This window comes from Scomber scombrus, chromosome 5 (assembly GCF_963691925.1).
Source record: "Scomber scombrus chromosome 5, fScoSco1.1, whole genome shotgun sequence".
NCBI lineage: Eukaryota > Metazoa > Chordata > Actinopteri > Scombriformes > Scombridae > Scomber > Scomber scombrus.
Genome location: NC_084974.1, coordinates 6575725 through 6595069, shown reverse-complemented (window position 1 = coordinate 6595069; position 19345 = coordinate 6575725). Strand labels below are relative to the sequence as shown.

Below are 19345 nucleotides of genomic sequence, written 5' to 3'. Positions count from 1 at the left end.
TGTTCCATCTATCCCTCAAAAACACAGATGTGATTATTTGCATTACTTAATGTGTGTGTGTGTGTGTGTGTGTGTGTGTGTGTGTGTGTGTGTGTGTGTGTGTGTGTGTGTGTGTGTGTGTGTGTGTGTGTGTGTGTGTGTGTGTGTGTGTGTGTGTGTGTGTGTGTGTGTGTGTGTGTGTGTGTGTCTCTGCTTACCTCTGAAAGTGTGGTGCTTGCTGAAGTACTGTATGCATACTTAATTTTTCTCTCCACTTGTGCTCATCACGCTGTCTCCTCTCTCTCCCTTCTCTCTGTACCTACCTTTCTATATCTCTCCCTCCCTCTCTCTGTTTTGCTCTCTTTTCTTTTCCGGACGATATCTCTCTCTCTCTTTCTCTCTCTCCGTCTCTGTCTCCTTCCTTCACTGAGGAATTGGCCTGTCAAGTTTAGCTGGTGTGATCAACAGCACTTTAGTTAGAGCACCGTGACACGGCCAACACAGCTCTTAGCACATCAGAAAGCGGTCATGGCAGCCTTAACAAGGCCCAGAGTAATGCAAAGACAAGTGTCTGCGCTGAGTGCTACAACAACAACAACAACACAAACAGCGCTCGAGATAACTGCAGATGCAATTTACACTTGTCAGACCGGGCAGCAGCACATGTGATGAAAGATGAAGACACACAGCGTGCGGCTTCGCATGTAACCATGCGCAATCTGTGGTGTTCTGTCATTAACAAGGTGATTCATGTGTTGGATTTTCTTTGGCGTCCAGCCATCTACTGTCCCACAGTACGTAATGTTAGTGGGCAGGTGCCAGACAGCGGTAAATGAGGACCCTGACTGCCGCACAGTGGCAGTCACCAAACCTCTCAAGAATCGTGAGCTTGTTTGGCTGAAATTCAATCTTACAATCTGTGTTTTCTCAAAACAAGAGGCAACTCTCTCCTGTGATTTTAGATAAATACACAGGTTTGTGATCTACTTCAATGACAAGGTCAGGCACTTAACACAAGACAGAAAAAGCCAAATCAATTCATTTTTCATTAAGAAAATAAATGATTCAAGGAATGTCTTGAAACTCCTAACACTGGCACTGTCTTGTCTAATTTCTCCAGATGAGTACTTTTCGTAGTGCAGTAACAGCTCTGCCACACTGGGGAGTGATTTTAAGAATTAGGAGAATTAGGTTCACCAAATAAAACTATGAAAAGAAACGAGGCAGACACTATGAAAGAAAAGAGTGCAGGGTTTTCCGTTTGTTCTCCGTTTCAAAATGAACACATGTAAGTTCTACCAACTCACAGTGGCAGTAGTTGGCAGCATGCTGCGTAGAGGCAAAGGTACAGATAAGGATGATGGCAAGAAACATGCAGATACTGTAGACACACAAGAAAGCAGGCTACACATAGAAGACATTTACATGGCATATAGTCACAGTCATAAACACACAGTTATATGTTTAAATCCTACATTTTCACACATGAAAACAGTCTTTTGAGATGCATATATATACTGCTGGTACTGCGGGTGTACGTACAAGTTCAGTGCATTTACACACAAACACACACACACACATACACACACACAGAGCCGCTGAGTCTGCTGTGGGTGTACAGAGTGACATTAACTCCCTCTCTAGGCTCTCAGCGATAATCCTGTCTTTGAAGCCTATTTGCCATATATTTTGGTGTGTGCATTTCTCAAATTGGGAGTTTCAGCACACGATTATTGAAAGAAGATACACACAAACACAGATGCACTTTCCCTTGATGAAAGAGCAGTCGTCCCTATGAGCATTGTTTGGCAGCGGGGATGGAGGCAATGATGGAGAGGAAGTAAATGCCACAGATCAGGGGATATTTAATAGAGCTAGTGGTTGTTATATTAAAGGAAGGCTACTGTTGGCAGTCTACTAGGGGAATATCAGAGGGTCACACACACACACACATACACACACACACACACGCACACACAAAAAGATGTGCTTTCGTCCGGTAAAAAAACAGTAATCTGTCTGTTCAAATTAGCTATGGTCTCTGGTTCTGGACGTCAGGGCTCAGCTGTGTGCCTCTCATGACCAATCACATGCCCTCATTTGGCTTGTCGAAACAAGCAGTGCCTGTGCACCTACACACACACTCACACATACACACACACACAAGCAGTCTTACCTCTGTCACTTTTGGAGGTATTTACATATACTTACATTAATTTCATGGAGACTTCTTAACCACTTAACAACTTCTTGCCTAAACCTAACCCTTACCCTAACCTTAACATTAACCTTAACCTTAACCATTGACCCAAAAATCAGCATTTACCGATTGGGAACACAGCTTTTGTCGCCAATTACACAAGCTGTCCCCAGTTAACTGGTGTAAAATCTGGTTTCTGTCCCTGAAAGTGGCTTAAGTCATACCCACACACATACAGATTTATGTTGTATGCAATGTTTTTTACCACTGAACATACTGTATGTTCTTTCACACATTTCATGATACACTTGGACACTTCATCAGTGGTGCCTGGGATCATTTGGTATTTTGTGTCTTTCAACATCAGACACCTTCACCCAGGTTCACATGCCAGGCTTGACCAGGCCCCAGCTTGTGTGCCAGCCATCTTGACGCCTTTACTGAGGCATCAGATATGTTACTGATGGCTCTCTCTTCAGTCCTCTGAAGCCAAGGAGTCTGAAGGTTCTGCATAGGGAATGGCAAGTAAAGCATTTGCTGCCAACTTTGGTAGGTACACATTCTCGGCTCCACCAATACTGGCCTACCAGGTCTGCATCCTTGGCTCTCTGTTACTCAGAGGCCTCTTCCACCTGGTCTTCCCAAGGGACAATCAATTCCAGCAGGACCGCTTGTCTTTCAGATATCAGCACCATGTCTGACTGCACTGTAGTATCTGCAATGTACTTGAGATGCCTCCCCAAGTCAGGGAGCAGTTGTTTGTTCCGAACACTCCCCCTCATATGGCCTTAAGCACCTTGTCTTGACACCATTTCATCAAGACCAGGTGCTTCCCTTTCCAGGGCCTTCAGACAACAACTCAGGTTATTCTCCATGGATCTGCTTCACTAGTACACTGGGTGTGCAGAACAAAAAGGTTGCATGGGCTTGGGAGGATGTTGGAAACTGATTAGATCAGAAACTTAAACTGGGGTACTTCGATCTTCCAGAGCTCTGAGCAAGTAGTCTTGTTGTTGATGGCATGCTCTCATTGGGTCCACCCACACTGCTGCCACATCCCCAACATCCTGCTCTCATGTACTTCTTCCACCCCAGCTCATTCCTCTTCCCAGACCTCGTACTGCCTCTCCTTCCCTCAGGCTCTCTTGTAGGAGGTTTGGTTGTTTGTAACTGTCCATTTAAAAACAATAATGCCTTTCTCCATTCTTGTCCAGGGCATATCCAGGATGTAATATGTATTATCCAGGGTATCATCTCTGGATTTATTTGGCTGAAACAACAGTAGCACTGGATGGATGGAAACTATATCTCTTCTTTGGGATGATGACAAAATGAGAGCTAACAGGGAGGAAATAGAAAAACAAGAAACTGTATTCTCACCAACTTTTTTCTCCACAAGTCCAAAACCATTTAAAACTTTACAAGCTATTATAATCCATCTTCTATCTCGTTTCTTCATCTCTCTCACTGTCCACACAAAAACTCATACACATGAACGCAGACACAAGAAAAACTAATAATGGAATGAGTGGACAGAAGGGAAGATAAGTGAGAAAGGAAGCATGCTGCCGCCTCTCTCCACTCGACGGGATGGTTATCAGTTTTGTTGGTGTAATACAGTTTGTTTCTAACACCACAATAGACACGCTAACAGAAAGCTTTATACGGTCAATCTTACAGTCTTCAGGCCTGAGACGAGCAGTTTGAGAAAACAGTCTCAGAAAACCAAATAAATGATTCTGTTCTCTTGTTTCCTATGATAGAGTTCAAAAATACAATTAGCCATACAACATATTCTTCATCATTAAACTATCAAAATCCCCATATTTGATACTATTTATGGTTGTTCTTTATTTCCTGCAGTAGCCAATAACGTATTTAGATTCAGTAATTATCTTCCTATGTAGTTTTTATTACTTGTGATAGAGTCCGCCATTTCCACGACGGATTCAGATTAGCTCAAAGGATTTCTCGGTTCAACAACGCATGCAATTTTATCTCACTGATAACAGCCTCGGTATTTATTGTTCACTCGCACCATATATTAACAAACCGCTAATGCAAACAGAACATCCTGCTTGGCGAAACACAATTACCATGGTTTCTTTTGTCCATTTACTCTAATGTAAGCTGCAAATGTTAGAATGTTGGAATTCATTATTTTGTGAGGATGTTACGCCAATTGGGCTGCATGCAGCTTTAACCTTTGTCGCTAAGCATGATAGCATGCATCTAATATCATGTATCTGCTGTAGCCGTCAGGTCCTTATTCATATGTAAGTCATCTTCTGTCACACTAACACTACTGTACATTGTACATTGTTAATTCATAAGTGTCAGTAATTCACATATCAAATACAATGTATCTGCTGTAGCCGTTAGGTCCATATTCATATGTAAGCCATTCTTTACTGGGTTCTTCTTGTAATACAAATCAGCTAGAAACATAGAAAGTCAGCAGGAGATTACGTTTTCCACATATTCATGAAGCTGTTACAATAACTGGTACAGACTGCAAGTGACAGTTGCCCGCAGCTAAAAATCTTTCCTTTGTCAATTCCTTTGTCTACCTCTATATGAAATCAATTAACAGGGTTTTCAGGTGGTACATATACCGCTATATAACCCCTAACTCCTACACAGGCAAAAATCAGACTGAAAATCAATGTAAAGAATGATGTTTAATTATTAATACATGTCTTACTCAATAAGAAGTTGTGGTTTCCTTGAGCACAGTAGAGAGAGGTCACTGTTGGAACAAGAATTTACAGTTATTACAGTAATTACACTCAATTAATTGACCAAATTGAAAATTAAATTCAAGGTTTAATATTTCTTGCAGACATTAAAGCTCACTTGTAGGAGGTGGTGCCCAGATGAGGTTTCATGCTAATTGATAAAGTATTAATACTCCCACACCACTGTGAAACAATGTTGGCACATAAATACACACTATCTAACTGTACATTGCTAATTTATAAGTGTCAGTAATTCATTCATCTAATATAATGTATCCGCTGTATCAGATTCATATTCACATGTAAATCATCCTTTACTAGTTTCTTCGTTGAATACAATTATCTAGAAACATTAGAAAGTCAGCTGGAGATGATGTTTTCTACAAACTCATGAAGCTGTAACAATAGCTGATAAAGACTGCTAGTGACAGTTGCCCCTGGTTAAAAATGATAGTTTCCTTTATCTACCTCTATCTGAAATCAATTACCAGGAATTTGGAGTGGTAAACATGCTGCTGTTAATATTGTAAACTGTACATATAATGTGGGAGAACGGAAAGGTTTGACAGGCGTAGCAACGAAAACTAAGAAGGGCAGGGCTTGTCAGACAGCCAGTTGTGTTGATCAGAAGACTTTTGAACCATCATTTTTGTGTGACAGGGCAGTAAAAATTTAAAACGTAACTGCGCTATCCTGACACATTAAATATGAGCCAGATCCATTTCTGTCATGTATTTCATCTACGATAGGTGATGGAGTCACACAAACTCACACACACACACACACACACCATTGTACACATGCAGTGTACACAAACACATCTACACAGCTCAGCACAAGCTTTGAGTGACAGACTGTCACACTGATGAAATAAAGTCATCTGCATATTCATATCCATCCTTTGTGCTTTGAGTATGGCCCAAGAGGGTATGTGTGTGTGTGCACGTGTATGTGTATAACATGCCTTGGAATGCTGCTTTACTGTACCTCTAAAAAGCCCTAAATTATAACTGAACCCATGGGTATTGTCAGTCAAGGCAATTAGTAAGAACCTCAGACTGCAGTTCAGGTTTCTAACCTATAAGGGAATAATTAGAGCAATAAAACATACTGTAGGTATATATTTTGATGGCTGCATTTCTCTCTCTTTTTTTTTGTAATGAGACCCAAGGAAGACATCATTATCAGAATATCAGACATTTTCTTAGAGAGAAGTGGCATTAAAATATTTACCTTTGATGGTAGCTGTCTTTTATGAAATCTTAAAGATCCCCTCCAGACATGTTTTAAGATGTATATAAAATACTCTACTTTGAATAATAATTTGTGTCTGATTTTTTTTAAATTTCAAAAGTTGAACTGCTGGTCACAAAAGACTCCTACTTCACTGTAAAGTCCTTTCTCAGTGTTTGTGCACTAGAGGCTTCAGGTTTCAACATCACACTTGTGTAAATAGAATATTGGACCAAGATTGGCTTCCACACTATTTGTAATGTCACAAATCATGCCTAAAAGTGGATTTTCAATGAGCAAAGAGAAGCTTTCCACTTTCAGCAGCTGAATGTGAAAACAACCGTCTGGTGTCAAATTCGGCACATGCATCACACTGCACAGTGAAGCTCAAACATCCAACTGAAGGAACAAAAAAACTGATTTTTGAGAGGATGAAGGCTTTAACAAGATAATTACTATTCACACACACAAAAGACAAATCATGAATAGATGTTGTCTAAATAATAATTACTTGTTTTACAGAATTATCCTCCTGAAGGTTTTGTGTAAAAATGATGTCTCTGTTTTTCCAAAAAAAAGAAAACAGAAAATCAAAATGAAAGAAAATCCATTGATGTGCACTACCTTTACAGTCTTGTGGGTAAATTAGTAGAGTATGGAGAGCCGGATAAAAAAGATCTATCTCTGGAACTTGCAGTGTATGAGATGGGACCGGTTATTAAAAAATGCATGCGCCACAAGTCAATACTACTCATTTTGAAGGACAAGGCTCGGACCAATGTTTGCGGTATATCAGCCTCAAATTTAATTATTTAACTTTACCCCAAAATAAATGGAGTCATCAGATTATGCAAAATGTGTAAACCTATGAAATGTTATTGGATGGAAAGTGACTGAAACCAACCTACCAAGACTCACTAAAATAACTTTGACATCAGTAATAATAGCGTCATTATTATGCACTCATCTAACTTCTCACAGCTCACTTTTAAGAGTCAGCAACTCATTATAACAGAGTAGAACATGTTTGTGGTGAAGTTAGTGGAGAGTTGAGAGGCAACCACAAGTAGAGCAGGCTCTCAGGCATTTTCTCTCCTTGAGGAGGAGAGCTCCTCTTTCTGCTCGACTCTCCAGTATGCCACTCCGTGTGTGTGTGTGTGTGTGTGTGTGTGTGTGTGTGTGTGTGTGTGTGTGTGTGTGTGTGTGTGTGTGTGTGTGTGTGTGTGTGTGTGTGTGTGTGTGTGTGTGTGTGTGTGTGTGACAGCCAATGGTCCTGATCTCTGATAAGAGTAGGAAGAGAATGAATTAAAGAGTAGTAGAAGAAAAATAAATGGCTTGGCACTTCACTTTCCCATTTCCTCTAACCTCCTCCTCCTTTCTTGTTTCCCCCTCTAATCTCAGACTGAGGCTGTCTGGCTGCTGCTTTAGCACTTTTCATCCCCTTCTGGTATTAGCTTGTTTTCCCTTATTACTTTCATTGTTTCCTCTTCTTTCTTTCTTTTTTTGCCTTTTGCCTATATATCTGTGCGCTGCGTTCATTTCTCACTTTGTTCTCTTTCTTACTTTCTTCTGTCCTCCGTTGGTTTGATTTTTTTCTTCTTTACTTTTCTCATCTTGCCATCTGGGTTATCAGTTCGCCCTAAAGTTAGCGTTTCTTTAATTCTCCACACTTGTCTGTCGTCTCTGATCCACCAGTTTGAAGTATGAATCCGTTAGTCTCCAGTGAAAAGCAGAGTCAACACACTCTGTTCTTTCTCCACTTTTCACTTTTATTGCATTACACCATCACACACACACACCCACACACACACACACACACACACTGTCACAGGGATCAACTCACATGCACCCCCCCATACCCTCCTCCTTCACTTCAAGCGTGAGGGATAGATGAATGGTGGCAGGGGTAAAAAGATAGAAAAGAGCCTGACACTCTAGGTTCACCGTCTTGTGTCAGAGGAGAGCAATGGCTGGATATAAAGGAAATCTGTGTGTGTTTCCTGAGAGGTGTAGAATAGAGAGAGAGACAGAGAGACAGAGAGAGGAAGGAGAAGGAGGCAGGTTGATAGAAAACAAATCCACACACGCACACACCTGTCAACAAACTGTAGATAAATGATCACATATGGATGTATGCATAAAACATACCCATACAGAAGCACGGAGATGGACGTAACATAGACACAAATGCACACCAACACACCTACACACACACACCTACAGCAGAGTTATTACACTCCCTCAGCTCTTGTCTTTCTGCCTGTTGAGATTGAAGTTTCCTTTATAATGCCACCTCAGTGTCAAGGCGACATTGAACGATCATGATTACAAAGACAAAGTGAAGAAAGGGAGTAAGGGAGGGATAAAACAGCAGGGAGTGACTGGATAAGACAAAAACAAAGCAGAAGAGTAAAAAAAAAAAAAAAAAAAGTTTTCCCTCAAGGGAAAAGGTTTTTCCCAAAGGAGGGTCTTCAAAGCATCTCGGGGTCTAGTTCACGCAACGCTCCGATGAACCGCAAGATTGAGACAAAAGGCCAGCGCCGCACACATGCAGACTCTTGTAATGTCGAGCTTATCAGTTGATATACAGTTACATTCTGACCTTCACCATGGCTATGAGCTTTGGATTGGGGGGTAGAAAACCTGCCTGTGGAGAGAGCCGACCCTGGGGCAGACATGCTGGAGGGCTCACAGTGTATAGCCCAACTAGCCTGGGATTCCCGTGGGATCTCGACCATGGGGAGATGGAGGACCTCTCGGGTAGTCTGCTTAGTCTGCCACCATGACCAGGATGAAAAGAGAAGGTGGAGAGTATCCCAAAGCATTCCCAACCGCTGATATGAAATTACTCCTTTTTTACCCAGATCGTCCAGTGTCTTCACTTTAAACACACAGGATTAACATTTCAATTTCACTCAATCCTCAAAAGGGGGGGGGGGGAGAATTATAGTTACACTAGACAAATGGGACTCTTTTAAGAGGTTTCCAGCAGTAAAGTGAGAAAAAGTGTAATTTCATTAGTATTATCCCTTTAGAGGCTTAATAATACTACTGTAATAGGAATGTGGTTCTATTACCTCGGGTGCTGCACAGACCACATCTGTAATTTCCTGCTCTGTGGGCAAAGTTCTCCTGTTACAGCTGAGATTTGGGTAATGACAAATGATATTTATCACATTTACAATGTTTCTAATCTTGCTGTGACAATCCCACAGAGAATAATCACTTGGCTTCTCAGTCCCTCCGGCAGCTCCACAACGAGTTTTAACATCTTTAATCTCATGTTTTGGTTTCACAGCCCATATCTTGGTTTAATTCACTGTTTTCAGCCACAGGTTAGTATTACAGGTTAATATTTGTGATATCACTGTTATATAGTGATAATATATCAGTGTCCTCTTTTATCTAAATTAGAATTTTTCTCTTATGAGTGAACTTTTTTTATCTTGCTTTTAAATTTTTTCTCAGCCACCAGATTTTTTAAAATATATTTCTGTTGCCTAACCCACGCTCCAACAAAACAAGTAAGATCTCTATGCACTCTAGAATGAAAAAAAGGGTCTCTTGTATGGTGCGCAAAGCCTGAAAGCATTAAAATGAATGCTTTCAGGGCATTGTTGGGGGGGGGGAAGAGAGAGAAGGACGTTGAGGGAAGAAGAGGAAAAATCAGAAAGATGGGACTATGAAGTGCAGGGCGATGGAGGAGGACAGAGGTGGAGAGGAAAGGGAAAGGAAGGAAAGTGAGAGCAGAGTGCTCTTTTAAATGGAAATTGCTCTCCCACTGATGGCTGGGACGAGTAATGACGACCCCCCTCCCACTACTTGTACATGGTGTCAGCATTTTTACATGCGCGCAGGCACACACACACACACACAGTATTCACATAATCATTATCCCAAATGTTCACACGTCTCATACACATTTAAAATGCATGTGAGAAACCTACCGATGGCACACACATGCTCAGTCTTCCACACCCTCCAAAGAAATGGGGGAACAGCAAGAAAGTGTGATGATGCATCATTTTCTTAAGCACCTCTATCCATCTTCCCTTCCTCACCATGTCTCACTCTGTACTTTTCACACCCTTCATTTGAAGGAGGAAGGTGGAAACACACCTCAGCTACATGTCTGTACTAATACAGCAGTGGATATACCTGTATGCACTGTGTACGTGTTTCTGCTCACTGAACACATGTGAAAACACAGTGTCAAAATTTCATCCGTATATGTTGTTGAGTCTCCTGTAGTCAAGAAAAAGTAGGAAAACTAAAACATAATCTGTTTTTCTGCATATTTGGCATTGTTTTTATAATACTGTAGAGCTCAATGCTGATATATAGCATCCTAATAGGTTAACATTACATATCAGTGCTCCCACAATCACTAAACTGTACCATTTCAAGTATAATCTGTTGGCAGAACTGCACATAATGATTCCCAAGAAAACATTTTCAATCACATCTTATGATCCTGTTGCCAAAAATTAATTTACCTTATTTTTTTCATATGCAGGGCACATCAGAACATTAAAACACACACACATACACACACACCCCTACCTAGCTACCTACCTACAAGTGTCTCCAGTGATCACATCCACAATGAGGATTTTGTACATCTGCACTCAGCACCACATGGTCGTTTTCAAGTCTGCCTTTCTTCCTCTGCCTCTCGTCCTCCTCTCGTATTCACAAAAAGAGTAGCTCTTGGGCCCGCTGTGTGAGTTCTTTTCAGCAGTACTGCAGGCAAGCACACAACTCAATAGAGACCAAATATCTATTAAACCCACACTGCTTTTAAGATAGCCGGGCTTAAGTACAAATCTGTGTGTAACTGTGTCTGTGTGTGCTTTTTGTATTTGAAGGTCCGTCTGTTTGTATGTAGTTGTATATATGTGTGCATGTGTTTACCCTGTTTGTACTGTCTGTACATTTTGGAGCTCTTGTTGCGCCTGTGAGTGATAGTCAGCATCAGCAGGGTCCTACAGAGTCTCTTATATAGGACTAAATTATTTAGCAGGGACACAAGTGCAGCTCAGCAGTGGCCCTGCAAGAATACAAGAAGCACTGCTTCATGTACGACGGTCGGCCTGAAAATAGAGCCTTTAATGGTGGCTGGTGTGTGTACGGACACTAGACAGACACTCTCCCAAGGTGACAACACAAAACATAAGAGAATCTATCAGAATGCAATGGTGGAAGACGTATTCAGATCTTTCATTGAAGTAAAATCAGTTCAGCAGTTTTTCTAATATTCTGTTATAAGAAAAGGTCCTTGACTGAAATTAAAGTCCCCCTCCACTCACAAAATGTGTTACTCCACTTGAATGTGAATTCGCACTTGAATTTGCACATTTTTAGATTCTGGATTTTTAATTAAGAGAGACAAAACAGATCATTTTAAGAACTTCTATCTAGATAATTGATTTTTGAGTAAAAGAACAGAAGTATTGGCAGCTAAATGTACCTAAACTATCAAAAAGTACTCATTATACAGCACAATGCCCCCTCTCAGTGTTACATTAGTGGATTATTATTACAGATGTTACAGATGTATGTAATATTTTATGCTGTAGCTGGTGGAAGTGAAACTATGAACTTCTTTACTTACTGTTGGGTAATCGCATATTTTAATCTGATCACATTTATTGTTTGTAAAATCTGAATCTACATATTAATTATTGTTATCACATACATGATGACATGAAAAGCACAATATTTTCCTAAACTAGCCACTAAAACTAGCACTAATTTAAAATAACCTAGTAGAGCAATAGTACTTGAATAAATGTACCTACTTTCATTCCACTACAGCAATAGAACTAGTGCTTTATTCATTCACCATGTTATTCATTTTAGAGTTTGAGACAGTGTAAATGAAACCGTCTCAACATGATTACTATGCCATTATCCCAATGTCAGGCAGTCATAAACTGATGAAAGGCTACAAAGCTGAACATTTCGAAATAAATGGCTGCAGAAGAGAATAGAATACCTCAAACTCAATAACAGAAAAAAAAGAAAGCGTCAAGATACCGGTGTCAGAATATTGTACTGCAAAGGATCACGTTATATCATAAACAAACACATGGCTTTGTAGAAAGGTACTGACGTCATTTTTACCACATTTCAGAAAAATGCATCAATGCTTAAAAGCTTTGAGGATGGGGGACGGGGGGACGGGGAGATGGAGGATGAAGAAGATTTGGCATCCAGGGCTTCCAGAAATCGAAACATTGAAAAAAAGGGCCATTATCAAGATGTTTTTTAAAAAGCACCAAGTAAAGACATGTGTTTCTTTGTTTTGTCCCAGTGAACACACTTCAGTGCAGTCCAGTGGGTTTCTGGCAAAGGACCTGCTTCATTTTATCACTGCAGCGTTTCCCAATATTAAAGATAAATGCTGTTGCAACATATTTATCAATCTTATGAGGCATTTTTTATGGACCTTATTTAAACATAAGCTGTTAAATTAATAAAACAGGTTTTTTTTGGTAGTTTTTTTCTTAGTTTTTCTGATCATTTCCTTTTCTTTTTCCAAATGTCCCACATTTACTTCAGTGCTTCCTCACTGTTTCAGCATCCTCTACCTCATGTCTTAGCACTGAGGGGAGTCTTGGTGTGAAAGAACATCTACTGCTGTACTTTGTCTTGCTATTTGTTTCCATGATATGCTGCACCCACGCTCCTTGTAACTCATTTGCCTTCCTACCAGCAAACCCATTCCTCATTACATTTGAGGGCTGTGCACTGCACACCTTCTGTTTCCATTCATCATCGCCGTCTGTTGCAGGAAGGGTCACTACAGTGCTGAATTGGCCCCATCACCCTATTTTTTTTACAAGAAACCTGTGTGTAATGGGCACTGATGTGGTATGACGCCCAATACACAGACCTCTCAAACATACTGACAAAAACGTCTCTCTTGTTTTTTTATCATGAGGGTATTTAAAGTAATGGACTGAGAAAAAAAAAACATGTAGATGTCAAAAAAGTTGCTTTTGGAGAGCATTCCCTCAAGAACATTGTCAAAATCGTCCTGGTCAATACAAAGGCAAATTTGAATGTTGCGTTGGGGTAATTGGTAATAAATGAAGAAACTTGACCATAAGTCTAATACATACAAAGATACAGAAAGAGACAATAGCCATTGTTAGTTGGCATGTAATACACATGCTGGCAATCTAGACAGAGATTCAAAGGACCTAAAATGCTTGTGGGGAGTTGAAAAAGTTTTACCTTGATACATTTGTCCCCCCTGACACACTGGAGTGACAGACATTAGCTGCAGAGTGGTACTCTCTCGTTCTTTCAGGAACCAATAAAATAGAAAGCACCCACAGCAAACTAAGTAGTAGTCAGGACTGCCAGACATGCCGATCAATCTTTTCTGCTCAGGCATATTCGTTGGCCAGCTATACCATTCCAGTAACCTTGCAGACATTACAAGATAATGAGATTGCAAAACAAGTATTCCATAGATAGAGCACATAACAAACTTAGTGTCCATAGCCATGCTAGCGCTCCTTGGCTTTATTGAGGCACAGTGTTGCTTCGAGCTAAATGCTAACAGCATGCAAATATTGACAATGTTAACAGATAATGTTTAGCATGTTCACCATACCATGTGAAACTAGAAGAAAATAACCAAAGTTATTTAACTGGGGAACTGTCGGGAATAGTCATACAATAGTTGTCAAGACATTTCTTTGTGACCCAAACAAAATGTGGACACCACCAAATTTATTAGGATACATACTAGCGTAAATCAAATGTTATGCCAATACTTGTAGAGGATGTTGAGACATTTACCCGGATAATTAAACAATTTGAGCTCATGGTGGTGATAGAGGAAAAGTCTTTAATATTCATCCTCTAGGGACATTGAGTGACTTTACAAAATTTCATGGCAATCAGTCCCATATTTGCTGAGATATTTCAGTATGCACTGAACTGGTGGACTGGCCAGCCAACTGACATTAACATCCTTGGAGCCTCGCAGCTACTGTGGCTAAAAAACATTGGGATATGGGAATGATGCTTGAGAAGTGTCAGCAAATTCAATAATAAGCCCACTCTCTCTTCCTCATAGAGGTCAGGCTGGCCAGTGGATGTATGAATATGTAAATCATGCACTCTGGCAGGAGACAGCCTACAGTTACACTTTGTATCCATATGTCTGAAGGATTAGTGGGTGGAAGCTGGTCACTGTGCCCTCCAGACAAATAGACTACAGGTGTTCACTCCACGAGATTAAAACTATTAAGAGGTGATGAAAGTGAAAGTGTCTTAATCTCTCCTCGGAGTCAGCACCTTTCCCTAGCCTTCATGTTTGTCCGGTGCTCTCTAACCCGTAAACCTTAATCACCCACTTCCAAACTCAGCCCAACCCTTCCTCTCATATCTATATGCAGACTATGTCCTCAACCCATTTCCCTTCATTTATCCTTCCATGTTACCTCACTCCTTCCCATGCATCCTTAACCAGGCTCTGTCCCATTCTCCTCTCCCTTGGAGCCAGCGAGGCACTGTTAGAGCCAAATACTCAGCAGGATATGAGATAAATTACTGCAACAGAAGAAGACTATTGATGAATAAGTTGAGAGTTTCTTCTAGCATCTACACTGCATATTAACTCCATTCAACAAATCTTAATTTTGTTGGAAAATGTTGTATTGCTTAAAGGAATAATTCAACTTTTTGAGATTTAAGATGGAAACTATTAGAACATTAGAAGTGCTGGTAGGCAGATTTTTTATATTAGATTGAGCCAGGCTAGCTGTTTCATGTCTTTATGCTATGTTAAGGTAAGTAAGTAACTGTCACCTGGTTATATTTTATACTGAACAGATATTGTCTCATTTAACTCTTGGCAGAAAAGTGAATAAGCGTACTTCCCAAAGTGCTGATGCTATATTTCAAGTACACATTGTGCTATATTTATCAAAATGTGTGGCATTGACTGATTGCAGAAGAATGAGTGACAAATCTCCCCATCAAGGTCAGCTAGCTGCTGCCAGTCTGTCATTGCTAGGTGCATTAAGTGTGTCTGCAGTCACTGCTGCAGATGATGATGGCTCTTCAGATTTGGCCAGTTACAAACCCATTAGCTTTTTGTCAATACTAGCTTTTAGCCATTAGACACCGCTTATTGTCACAATGTGCAAAGGGGCCTGCAGAATAAGTTGATATACACAAGTCATACATACAGTTAAGTATATACAGTAACTGTGTGCAATAGAAATGTGTATGGGAGGAAAATACAGCCAATCCTTTTGTGTTTTTTTTTTCTTTTTTTGTGCTCATGCATATGTTTTGTTCCCATTTAGTGTCCACCATTGTTTGTGCCTATTCTCATCACTGCTACTGACAATCCCATGGTAACAGTGCTGCAGCAGCCCACAGTAATCGCAGTCCAGAGGAGGTAAATCAACTACAAAACAGATGCAGCCTGTGTATGTGATGAGTGTTGAGCATGGGGTGGTGATTGTGTTAGGAAGCAAACATGGTAGATTTAACAGGCTGGTGAGCAACAAAGAGCTGTTCTCTTTCTTCTCCAGTCAGTTGGGTGTCATGCTCACGCCTCCAGCTACTATCCAACAATGCTCAATAGATAGATAAACAGGTAGATGGATGAATAGGAACTTGTTTGTGTGTACTGGCATGGATGGGATAGGGTGGGTTGAGAATTGGGTGCTAAATTTTGCTCTTAAAGAGCTAATTTCATGCAGGGATGATGCAATGATGCTGCTGTATGACAGAAGACAGGTACTGGACTGACAGGCTGATGACAAAGCAAATGTGGGAAATCTCTGTTGACACCGATTACAGGTACTACTGTCATGCTGTGAGAGCAGTTTTCTTAGTCTTAAAAAAAGCACTGTCAGCCACAGTGTATTGATATCCAAGCTTGACAAATTCCAGTTTTCTAATCATGCCTCACAATGGTTTGATTCCTACCTCAGGGGAAGGGTACAATTTGTGAGAGAATAAGAAAAGTCCACTCTCTGTGCTAATAGCATGGGGATACCCCAGGGGTCGGTTCTAGGTCCATTGCTATTCAACATTGACCTACCTCAGAACTGTCCTGGAGTCGGCTGCCGAATGTACGCTGATGATACAGCTATTTATACATCTGCCAGAACATCTTGCAAAGCTGCTGACCAGCCCATTAAATCCTTACTTTACATTCTGTATCACAATGGCTTGAGTCCTCTCAGAATCAGAATGCTTTTACTGTCATTGTATCGTTAAAATCCATACAACGAAAGAGTCATACTCTCGTAAGGTGCTGCAAGTTAAAAAAAAACACATCCTCCACACATTCATTGAGATATATTCCACACAACAATAATAATTATTAGACTAAATCATTGTGGAAAAAAAGTTTCATCTGTTTTCTACACATAATCAACATGAAAATGAAAGATTTGTGTTAAAAAATAAAGAATGAGGTCATCAGTGAGATTAACAAATTTAAATACTTAAGAATCCTCTTGGATTCACATCTAAGACTTGATAACCGTGAATAATATTTGCAAATCTCAACTGGTCATGTTAATTCCCTGCTTAATGAATTTGTTACAAGACACCAGCACTCTTGTAAAGTCAGAAAACGGGGCTTAATAAACATTAAGTATTGCATTGCAATATGCAAAACCTCATTTGGACACTCTTCTCTGGAAAAGGAGTAAAACTATGACACAGTCTACCAACTGAGTTGAAAATGCAGCACAATTTCAATGTTTTCAATAGAGATGTTGAATCATGGCTAAAAGAGAAACGACACTGTTCTCACACCTAATACCTTTGTATAACACCGGTATTTTTTGTGGATGTATTTTTATTTTCTTATCTTTTTTTTCTCTTTCAATTTTTCAATGTTCCTTTCAAAAAAAGCTCCTGTCTAGCTTCACTGCAGACAATATATACAGTGTATCTGGTGCGTGTGCCTAATTGTGTCTAGTTTCAATGCTATTGGGATGTCTATGTCAAATAAAATAAACTTAACTCATATGCCGGGTACACTGTTTGAATCTGAGGTAATGACTGACATTGACGCACAGTAAACAAAACTCAAATAAGCACTAAACAGGCAACATCATGTGGCGGTTTATTCTTTTGTTATCTTTGGGAAAGGCTGTGCAGACAAACACAAACTCACACCACAAAGGCTGGGAAAAAGGAAGGTAAAAGCGAAAACATCTCTGCAGCACAGAATAATAGCCTGCCTGGACAGAAAACACAATTCACAGCTGATGGGACAGTGACAGCATAATGACTGCTGCCGCTAATGCAGGTACTGCACTGCACGCCCAACAACAATGCAGCAATTTCATTAGCCGGGCACATTCTGGCAGAAGGATATTGAGTTGTGATGAAATGTCAGAAATATAACTGACAGTGAAAAATTGGAAATTGAGTCTTGTTTTGATGGTAGCCTAAATGGACAAAATTACTCGCAAAACTGCAACAACAAAAGCAACAAGTATGCTTGTGAAAATCAGATATCATTACACCTCGTTGATAATTCCATCCAGGAGGACAGACTCCGCAGTTTCAATCTATCTTCTCGGCCATCCCTAACACTCACTCCATCTCCCTCTTCTCCTAGGTTGGAATAAAAAAGTGGACTATGAGCCAGGAACAGGCAGTAAGCAGCTGTTTCCCGAGATGCACCTGGAGACCTGTGGCGGGCCGCTGTCGTCAGTGAGGACCACGGTGGAGTTGCAGACCAGCCACATTGGGAAAGGCTGCGACCGAGAGACCTACTCCGAGAAATCTTTACAGAAACTCTGTGGTTGGTTCTGCTTTCTGAAATGTGACTGTTGTGTTCTGAATACCATAAATTGTGCCTGTGTGACCAGAATGACAAGCTGAAAGAGATTGAGTGTGCTTTCCTGACATGAAGCAGTAAATCATATTAGATTAGTAAAACTGTTGGCTATTGGGATGGTGATGGATATGTAGGATATACAGTTGATGGCTCTTCAAAGATGACTTCTGAGTGAGGCGGCAAACTGAAAGTTAGTGCAGTGAATTAGAAGTAAGCTGCTAAAAGCATCAGCGGAATGGCACCATGGTCAGACAGGGCCTGAGGAGTCTTTCACTGCTCTTTTTAAACCAACATCTGAAAGCTCCCGGTCTTTGTAGCTTTCCTATCTCGGCTTGTGTCCCCTCGTAAAACCCCTACGCTAAATGAAGGCACCAGAATGGCAACTTAAAGCTGTGTCACTAATGATGTGACAGAGCGAGGGCATTAGCCGCCCCTAGATGCAGCCACGCTTTCTCCTCAGTGACTGATGAGCAGCCGAGCCACCATGTCGGTGCCCAGAGCACCAACAAAGCAGCCGAGCTTACCCGCTCCCCCCCTCCCCGCCCACACTGCACCGCCAGCAGGGGGGCTGGAGTCATCATCTTTGACTAACGGCCTTCACAAGCTCCATTCCAGCTCATCTGAATGCATACCGTCCCCTCCCCGCCTCCCCTCGATCCCGGTCCATGCATGGTTTACCACTAAAGAGTCCTTTTCAGGCACCTCATAATCGTTATCTGATAGCGAATAGAATAAATTGTAATTGCTTTTTTAAAGCACAATCAATTTGAGATAATGTACAAAGATATCGGGCGAAGAGAAGGCTGCAGCTGGGTGTTGGAGAAGTCGATGCGTATTTATTTACTGAGTGAATCTAATTACTGGAGTCAGAACGTCGACACTGGTACGCATGTGAGGTAGAGAAAAACAGAGCTTTACAGACGGGGGAAAAACATCAATTAATGTGCTAATGTAGTGTTATTAGCAGAAATGAACAGATGCATGTTGCAATTGTTTGCCTGGACAAGGGAGACATGGTGAATTCTGACATTACCCATTTTTTTCTCTCTCAACAGCATGGTTCCTGTATCGCTTTGATTTATTACCATCCCTAAGCTGTTACAAATGATTTATAAATGTGGGTTAAACACATGAAATGCATTTTTCAGTGTCACACAGAGGGGCAAAGATAGATCAGTAAGGGCATGTCAGATACATTGAGCAGTCAGGTGAGCGACATGGCAAAAATAATGTGTGTCAAGGTGACAGTTTGAAAACAAAAGCTTGTTTAGGATTCATTATATTGGGATTATTGTATCAAATGAATGATGGAGCTGCTTTAAAAGTAATGCAGTAATGATTAGTGTCTTATGTTAT

The 19345-nt window shown here is 40.7% G+C and overlaps 1 protein-coding gene across 1 annotated transcript in view; it reads left to right on the top strand.

Moving 5' to 3' along the window:
• Window positions 1-19345, top strand: part of LOC133980531 (calsyntenin-2-like) — a 136487-nt gene that overhangs the window by 64695 nt on the left and 52447 nt on the right. The window contains exon 6 of the mRNA XM_062419284.1: window positions 17768-17953. Within this exon, the coding sequence (XP_062275268.1) occupies window positions 17768-17953 (186 nt within the window). The remainder of the gene's footprint in view (window positions 1-17767; window positions 17954-19345) is intronic.